Here is a 9,328-nt window from a genome sequence, read left to right on the forward strand (position 1 = left end):
GCGCGGCACGCACCCGCCGCGGCCCGGGGAACGGCGCTTCCCGGCGGGAAGTGCGCGCGGGGGGCGGGGCGCGAGGCGCACTGGGCGGGAAGGGAGCTCCGGGACGGGAGCTCGGTGCCCGCGGCGCCCCGATGGTGCTGTGCGACGTGTGCGGGCAGGCGCTGCCCTGCGAGGCGGCGGCCAGGCGGCACCTGCGTCGCCCGTCCCTGTGCCGCCGCCAGCCCCGCTGCCCGCTCTGCCCCGCCACCGCCGCGGGCTGCGACGAGCTCCGCCGGCACATCGAGATGGCCCACCCGGAGCCGGGCCCGCCGGGCTGCCGCCGGCCCGAGGCACCGCCCGAGTGCCCGTTCTGCGGGGAGGCGGCGGGACGGGAGCTGGAGGAGCACGTCAGGGCGCGGCACGGGCACCTGCTGGGCGCCCCGGGCGGAGGTGAGCGGCGGCGGGAGGCGGGGGGGATGCTCCCGCGGGCATCGGGGGTGGCTACGGAGAACCGGCCGGCGATAAAGCTGGAGCAAAGGAAATAGTTATGTATTTAGATACTGTGTTTTATTTCAGGCGTGAATCAGAATTTTATTTTGACTAACTGGCCGAAGTTACTGGTAGTTATTTCAGGAACTTAAATGTGGCATCTCTGCTAGTGAGTAATACGCCTGGAAGACTAGCGTTTGTGATGTAGCAAGCTATGCATACGGACTAGATAAACGATAATTAGGATGCAAAATGTGCCAGTGCAATCAACCGCACCGCATAATCTGTGATTAAAATGTTCTTATTAACAAATCCACAACGCACCCATCCCATCCCGAGGTCGTTGCATTGAACACTTTACTTCCATGGGTGCAAATAAAACAGAGGTTGAATAATTTACTTGCCTGCATGCCAGTTTCTACTTTAAAAACAGTTGTTTTAAGAGTGTTTTGATTTTTTATGTATTTAGCGTATTTCAGAAAACTAGCATGTTTGCAGCGTTACCTTAAATGCTGCTGGTGAATTTAGATGATTATACCACGAAGTTTTCTTCCAACCAGCCATAAACATTTAGCTGGGACAAATGCCTTCCAGAAACTGCTAACACAAGATATTAATTCTTATGCTTTGTGAACCGAGGAAGGTGCAGATAAAATCTAGGGACTCAAGAGGACAGCAGTAAAGATGGAGTCGGGCACTTGTCTGTGGTTCCCAGTGACAGGACAACAAGCAGCAGGCACAAATCAAAACTCGAGGAGTGCCATTTAAATGCAAGAACACTTCTTTTTACTGTGAGAATGGCCAAACACTAGAATATGTTCTCTGGGGAGTTTGTGGAGAGTCTATACTTGGAATTGTAAAAAAAAAATGACTGGGAAAAGCTGTGTGTGTGTAACTGACTCTATTTAATTTGGCCATTCTACCAGGGACTGTATGATCTCTAAAAATCCTTTTGAACTTTACCTATACTATGTGGTACCCTCAATAATAATACTAAAACTGCAGAAAGAACATTATTTGAGGAAATGCAGGAAGACCAGCAAAATAAGAATGGCAGCACTTTTTTTTCTTTCAGCCCACCAACTGCTCTGTTATTACGTGAATGTTAAATTTTTGTAAGCAAATGTTCTTCTGTTAGCAGAACTGTCTTTTTATTAATGGTTTGGTATTTCAGTCTAAGCATTTCTTGATACATACATTACCATAGCAAATTGTGATCTGCAAGCAAAATGGGGAAAAACTTAATTGAAAGAAGAAAAATATGTCTTAAAATTTTTGCATATTTAGATACAAATTCTTAAGTGGTTAGGAGAGTAACAGCTGTGTAGAATTTGCTGCCTTTAACTGGGGAATTTTAATGGCAACACAAACTTCATTACTGTGTATATGTCTTAGGCTGTATATCAATCAGGGGATGATTCTCACAAAAACCACAGGAATTGCATTAATCAAGAAACTGCATTTCTTTTTCAGACACAGGAAATGGTGAACAGCTATATGAATGTCCTATGTGTAGACTTACCTGTACAAACATTCAGATTCTTGAAGAACACGTGGATTTACACTTAGAGGAACATAGCTTTTTAGAAGGTACATGAAAGGATACAGGCTTGATAATAATACTTGAAAGCATTTGCAAATATTTGCAGGTTGTAGTATAGAATCTCACATAAAATTTAAAATAAATATTTCTGTATTTAAAGGGAACTGGACCCGTGTATAGTGAGGTTAACATAGTTAGGTCGTATCACTTGCCCAAGTGCTCATCTTAATTACCATGCTAAAAGAAATCTTTGTCTATGCGTGGTTGTTAAGTAAATGAACTGCATGTTAGCCAAAAGAAAAACTTAGAGCAAAAAATGTTTAAAAGACACCAGCATTACATATTTGTTTTTCTAGCTCTATAGAAGGTTTACATAGATGGAGTTTACAATGGCATGTTCCACTGTGATGAGTTGACAATTGATAGCTTATGAAAACTTTTTTTTTTTTCTCAATTCTTTTCTGCAAATAATTTGCTGATTCATTAGTTGTAGCGTTAAAGTAAAAAATCAAAATTAATTGTATTTTATAATATAGCTAACAGAATCCTAGCAATTCCCTGTTCAGTTTTCTGATTGTGAATTTTTGTCACTTCCTTTTGAGGCTGCTGGCAATGGTCCTAGAAGCTAACAAGTGTGGTAATAAAGGAACTGTGACTTCTTGCTAACAGTGAAGTGAAACACTGTAAACAAAACTGTCTTCTCAGTGGTAGAGGTACATGCAGTATTTGCCAAGTAATTGCTCCAGTAACTGCATAAACTTTGTCCAAGTCAAGAGTCTGAGTCTTGGTAGACTGAATGCAGTCAGTCCTGTTCAGTGTTCATTGCTAATAGCTCAAAATAATATGGGGTGCATCTCCTGAAATTAATGCCCAGTCGTGTTTACGTATGTCTGCTTAGAAAGGAATCTTGAAAAATTAAACAAATGATCCCTCAAAGTGTTACTAAGCTCCTGACCACTTTGGAATGTTACTCTGGGGTAGGTGGAAACATGAGAGATCTGGAGCTGGCTCAGCGACTCCAAACTGAAGAAGATGAACGGCAGAGATCAGAAGAAGAGAAGCGAGAGAGGGAAGAATTTAAAAAGCTGCAGGTATGCTATTGTTTCTAAATGGTAAACTTACAAACAGTTGTGCCTTTAGAAGCTGAGTATCTTGGAATTGTAATGTCCTGGAATGGTCTTACCAAATCAGACCTGTGCAAGTCACATAGTCTGTGTTGAGGTAATGGTGCAGGGGTGGGTTGGAAGCAAATTCAGTCTCATGGCAATGCTGATCCTGGCAGAGGTACTGGACATGACAGCCTTGAGCTACTTGGCTTTACTGTTTTGAGTGGTGCTGGTTCAGGATGGGGCTGGCTGCTCCCTGTGCTTGGTGTTCTGCTCTCCCAGCACACCTGCTGCCTGTGCTCCACCCAGCTCTAGATCTCTGCCTTGCAATGCAGCCTGGGGCATATTCCCTGCCAGAATGGCTGTCCTCTACCTGAATACCATCACCTGCTCATGGTCCTGCTTCCCTCTGTCTCCCATCTTGCAGCCCTGGTAACTCACTTCCCACTCTCACTACCTCCTTGCCAGACTGCCTCTGTGCCAGTGGCTCTGCCAAAGAGGGAGGAGAGGGATGTGCCTGCTCTTCCAGGTGTGGCTTTCCTAGTCCCACATTCATATTCAGGAATGAAGCTTGGTCTTCAGCTCTAAAATAAGTGTAATTCTGAATTTTTTATGTCTCACCATCTTTAAAAGGTACTGATAGTGATTTTGAGAAACTGCATGCACAAAAGATGAATTTTAAAAATGTGATTTAAATCATGCACATTCCATCCCTAACAGAGACAGTATGGCTTGGATAATTCTGGTGGCTTCAAGCAGCAATTTCTAAGGAATATGGAAAGAGAAGTTGATAGAGGAAGGATGCAGCCCTTTGAATATCATAAGAGAAAAGCTGACATGATGGAAAGTCTGGCTTCTGGTATAGATGATGGGAAAACAAAAACCTCAGGTAAAGATGGTGAAATTATACAACTAAAACTGTATTTTCTAGACCTAGATTGTAGTGACCAAACCAGTCTTTAACAAAACATATAAATCATTGTTTAGTGTTGGTTGTGTCCTAGCTCTAAACCTTATTTTCTGGATCAATCTATATTGTTATAGTCCTAAACTAATAAGGAAATTAAGGCTTAGTATACTTTGATCTGTATTCTAACCTGAAGGCTGTTTTTTTGTTGGTATTTTTTTTAATGTAACCTTGGAACCAAGTTGTCTGGTTAAGGGCACAAGTGCAGTATGTATCAGAAGATGCAAATGTCTTATTACAAGCTGGTTGCCCTTGACTCTATGCTTGTTTACTGATTAGCACTCATTGGTTCCTAATCCAGTGTAGCTGTTCAAATTTACAGCAGCTTTTTGTCTTGTGTTTCTGTTAATTGTTATATTGTGCAAGCTGGTTGCAGGTAAGCACAGTGTTCATCTGATTACAAAGTCCAAGAGAGGACTTCAAGGAGTAGACATCTACTTGATGCATCTTCTTTTAAATGTTTTATGGTTGGTGCAAAAACACAGGGCAGGTGGATTTCTGTGTTCCTTTCAAAAGGCTCCCTTGTCTTTACTTTCCAAGACCACAGTTCAAAGGTCTTTTAGCCTACTGCTAGTGGTTCTGGCTTACAAAATATCCACTTGGTTCTTGACAGGTAAAATAAAATTTCATCTGTCAAATGGATTGCATGGAAATAACTCAAAGTTTTCATTCTTGGTAATGATTTAGATTTCAGAAAGGTTCTTAGAAAATAATTTGTGGTGACTATGGAATAATTCTCTTCACAACAGCATGGCAATAAAGAGGCTTAGAGGATTTACATATATGAATTGGAGAAAGCATTCCCAAGCATATTCTTTCATGTAACAAAGGAGATCGTGGAATATCCTGCAGGAGGATTATTTTAAAATATTTCCAGTAATTCTCAAGTTCAATTTTCAGTAGTTTACAGTTCAATTCTCAAGAAGTGCAATTCTTTTTTTTTTTTTTTTCCCTCTTAGTTTCTCCAAGAAAAATAAGTTGGGGGAAATAAAAAATTTACATAGTATGCATAAGTATTGCCATGTTTTTAAGGGGTTGTTGTACTGGAGGTTGCAGGGGCATAGGAATGCTTTATTGGTGACATACTTTTTCTGTATCATTATAATAGTTCCTGTGATTATCACAGTTTATAATTTAGTCCAAGCTGTTTAATTTAAAATAATCATTGTATAGCAATAGTTAAAAAATAGGTTTAGTTTTGAAAGCTTCATAGTACATAAATTCATCAAAGTAAAGACCACTGAAATGAAATAGGTGCAGTTCTGTGACTTGGGTTCTAAATGTAGCATAGGGTCACATAGAAGTTTTAAAATAAATTGTATTAATCTATATCTGTTCCAAGTTGGGGAAGGACTCTTCTGGTAGATTGTATAGTTCATTTTACAGATAAACCTTTTATTTTGTCTTCCTTTAGGAGTAATTGAAGCATTGTGCAAGTACTATCAGAATGAGAGCAAAGATGTGAGACATGTGTGGCTGTCAGCAGGAGTAGATCACTTCCACTCATCTTTGGGCGACAGAGGCTGGGGTTGTGGTTACAGGAATTTCCAAATGCTCCTTTCCTCACTGTTGCAAAACAGCTTCTACAATGACTGCCTGAGAGGTATTAAACAAAATGTTTGTTCCACGTACCTTGGATGACAACCTGCTGACTGATGTTTTGCCTTTTCATTTACACAGCAAGTCTTACATGGTCAATGGTACCTATTAAATGGTTGTTACACCACTGGAACTTAATGTCAAAGAGTCAGAGGTGAATACTGGCAAGACATGATATGGTTAAAGTTTTACCTTTGGTCTTTTTGGTGCATCTTTGTAACATCAACTGCCTCTTATAAAAGAAACTGAATATTTTTAATTAATAGACTATTTCAATCCCTGTAACAACAATTCAAAAGCTTTTCTGTTCCAGGTACTACGCTAATTCCTAGTATACCAAAGATTCAGTCCATGATTGAAGATGCCTGGAGAGAAGGTTTTGATCCTCATGGGGCATCTCACTTCAACAACAGATTACATGGTTCCAAAGCATGGATAGGAGCATGTGAAATTTATTCACTGTTAACCAGTCTCAGGATAAAGTAAATATTGCTTGTTGTTGTTGTTGTTATTCTCAACAGCTGATTTAAGTGCTGTACCTTTAAAGTTTAGAATTTCCAACTGTGTGATGACAAAGCCACCTTAGTGACTAAATTTAACTAATATATAAACAGATCTGATTTAATGCAGCATGAAGCTGTATAACTACTTGTAGGTACATATAACTACTTACAGGACATACGTAAACTGAGTAACTGCTTAGCTCATTGAGACTTGATGCAGAATTATGCCATATATGCGTAAGTTAAAGCATTGATTAAAAACTTCATTTCTCTAAAAGTTTCTTCTCAAGAAGAATCTGAATTTCAGCTGTTTTCTATGGCTTTTAACTGGATTCTCTAGTGTATGTGTATCACATACAAAAAAATGTGACATTAATTTTTGCAAGTTTCACAAGTTCTTGTTAGACTGAATAGTGTAACTACTTCGTTATGTAATAAATTTTCCAGTTTGGGACAGTACATGTTATGTTGCTTTGTAATTATGTGTCCCCTCCTCCTGTATTAAAAAGTAAAAAAGTAGTAGGGACCACTTGGTGCAGGAGGAAGGGACCCAGCGGTGAAAAAATTGGTTTAACAAGCAACCTGCTTGAAATTATATTGTTGTTTTCATTCTCAATGTTTTGCAGGTGCCAAATCATTGACTTTCACAAACCCACTGGCCCTATGGGTACACACCCTCGTTTGTTTGAGTGGATTTTGCATTACTATTCTACAGATAATGAAGGTGGTGCAAAGGTGGTGTGTACTTCCAAACCACCTATCTACTTGCAACATCAAGGTCAGTGTCACAATATGCTGGTTTCTTAGTATTCTCTATCTCTCTTTATACGTACTGCAGTTCAGAGCACCATTTTTTAGTTCTTCATTGAATTGAAAGTATGACTTTATTTCCTGTAATTTTCCTATTTAGTAAGAGCAACATTATAAAGTTTGTATTTTTGTTGGATGGAAGAGCTGAATGTGATTGGGATCTCAACTTTTTGACATGTACTCTTATAACTATCTTCTTAAAATTTGAGTAATGCCTTCCTTGATCTGAAAATCAGTCGTATGTTATAAGGAAGTAAATGGGATTTATGTGTTTTTAAAGTACTGAAACTTTGTTTTGGTATTAGGTCATAGTCGTACTGTTGTTGGAATAGAAGAGAAGAAGAACAAAAGCTTATGTTTGCTACTGTTTGACCCGGGATGTTCTTCCCAAGAAATGCAGAAACTGCTGAAACAAAACAGTGATGGAACTGGTCTCAAGCTACTTCGGAAATTTGTGGGTAGCCTAAAAGAAAAGCAATACCAGATAGTGGCTGTAGATGGGGTGCTCTCTTTGGAAGAGAAAGCTGTAAGTATCTCAGAGAACAGTTTGTGTTTGTGAAAATTTAAGACCATCTGCATCTCTTCTTTGAATGCATATGCATATATGGTTGCATGGTGGATTTTTTGCATCCACTTTCCTTGTTCTCTTTCTCTTTCTCTCCTGCTTTCTGCTTATATAATCCCAGGATATCAAAACCAAAAACATTTTGCATATAAATGGCTGCCACCTTGATGCAACTGACAAAGATTCTAAGTCTTGTATGAAGCTTTCAGCTGTTTGCAGGTGTAAATTAGGCTTTTTTAAACTTTTCATTTTTTTACAGTGTATTCTCTTAAATAACTGTGAGCATGTATGTTATTTACAAACACTCATAGTGCAAAATTACGTTCAGAGGTTTGAGCTGTTGAAATTTTTATAAACCTTATCCATGTGCTTGACTTTGGGCATTTTACCTTTTTTAAGACCTTAGAAGTTTTCAGCTGAGTGCCAGATATGGTTTTTGTTTCTGAAGCTTTTTTCTTTCCTACACTAACAAATTGATTCTGAGGACCCATGTTCCAATTCTGTGGTGTCTTATCAGCACTGTTCAGCATGTTCAAGCTTCAGGACACACTTTTATTTAGACTACGAAATAACTGGCAACTGAATCACTAGCTCAGCTATATTTAATGTGTATGTTGAAATGAGGTATTGTATGAAGTGTTTTCTGGCCCTGAACATGTCAGAAATATCAGTGAAACATGGGCATCCTCTCCTCCTACTGGAAAAAGCCTTAAAATTCAGCAGTCAGTGAAAAAAATGTGTTTGGGATTTCACAGGGCTGGGTGGTGTTCAATTTTTTTGGTTTGCCACTTTATTTTTCTTCTTTTCAAAGATTTGATTTATATTTAAAAATACCAGTTGTTTAGTGTTGTCTTGGAAGCTCCCATTTAATTAAGATGAAACGTAACCTCTTATACTCATTAAGATTGCTAAACTACTAATTTGGAAGAAGTTTTTTAAAGTGCCGGTTTCGTTAATTAAAGTACTTTCTTTTCCTCTCTCCCCACCTATTTTTAGGCTCGCTGCCATGCTTCTCAGGTCTTAACATCAGAGAAGATACCTTAAAGGATACCTTTGTAACCTGCTTTTGGAACTTGCTGGGTGCAAAACATTAAACTGCTGGACTGTGGACCCTAACTCAACAATTTTTAGACTTAAACTATGTCTCTAAAAATGCTTGGGAGCTCTGAGGAAGGACAACACTGGAGTAAACCTGTAGTTTTTGTGTTCAGTCAAAACTCTGGCATCCTGATACAACTGTAACTCTGAAGTATGGCGTTCCTTGTCTTACCAGAAAATGTGTTATTTTCTTAGTTGCTTAAATTAGCATCACCTACTGTCTTGTAGCAAGTTATGCACTATTGTCAGTGAGCAGTGGATAAAGGTACTATGGAGCTACTTAATTGGAGTTCCTGGTCATGGTTTACCTCTGTGAGTGCGTTTGTTCTGCCACTGTGACCAGTCTTCTGTTTCTTCACAATTCAGTGTGTTCCACCAGGGATTAGTTTACTAGTGAACTTCTTGTCAGTTAGCTGGCTTCTCTAGATGTATCACTTTTAAACATGAACACGTGTGCTTAGGAGGTGGAGCAGTGTTGGCATTGGCTAAGAGCTCTAAGAAAGCGGTGTCCAGAGTAGAGTGTGTGTGCTTCAGGTGGTGTGCAAGACAATTTGGGGTAGAGGAAGAAAATATTCCTTTTGTATCATGAATGAATAAAATTAATATATTTTTTAAAAGTGTTTATTCCATCTTCATCCTTTTTCAAAAATTTCTACTTTTTGTACGTTT

The 9,328-nt window shown here is 39.4% G+C and overlaps 1 protein-coding gene across 1 annotated transcript; it reads left to right on the forward strand.

Moving 5' to 3' along the window:
* The first annotated feature begins 49 nt into the window (after window positions 1-49).
* ZUP1 (zinc finger containing ubiquitin peptidase 1) lies at window positions 50-9,276 on the forward strand. The gene is made up of 9 exons (XM_069010929.1): window positions 50-429; window positions 1,942-2,058; window positions 2,993-3,102; window positions 3,838-4,006; window positions 5,499-5,687; window positions 5,997-6,165; window positions 6,813-6,964; window positions 7,302-7,522; window positions 8,558-9,276. The coding sequence occupies exons 1-9, from the start codon at window positions 132-134 to the stop codon at window positions 8,603-8,605; spliced, it is 1,473 nt and encodes a 490-aa protein (XP_068867030.1). The 5' UTR covers window positions 50-131; the 3' UTR covers window positions 8,606-9,276.
* The last annotated feature ends 52 nt before the right edge of the window (window positions 9,277-9,328 follow it).

The sequence above is a fragment of the Aphelocoma coerulescens genome, chromosome 3 (assembly GCF_041296385.1).
Source record: "Aphelocoma coerulescens isolate FSJ_1873_10779 chromosome 3, UR_Acoe_1.0, whole genome shotgun sequence".
NCBI classification, from domain to species: domain Eukaryota; kingdom Metazoa; phylum Chordata; class Aves; order Passeriformes; family Corvidae; genus Aphelocoma; species Aphelocoma coerulescens.

Coding starts and splice junctions, on each gene's coding strand:
- ZUP1 (XM_069010929.1), top strand. CDS start 132: ATGGTGCTGTGCGACGTGTGCGGGCAGGCGCTGCCCTGCGAGGCGGCG. Junction 430..1,941: donor GCTGGGCGCCCCGGGCGGAG/GTGAGCGGCGGC, acceptor TTTCTTTTTCAG/ACACAGGAAATGGTGAACAG. Junction 2,059..2,992: donor GGAACATAGCTTTTTAGAAG/GTACATGAAAGG, acceptor ACTCTGGGGTAG/GTGGAAACATGAGAGATCTG.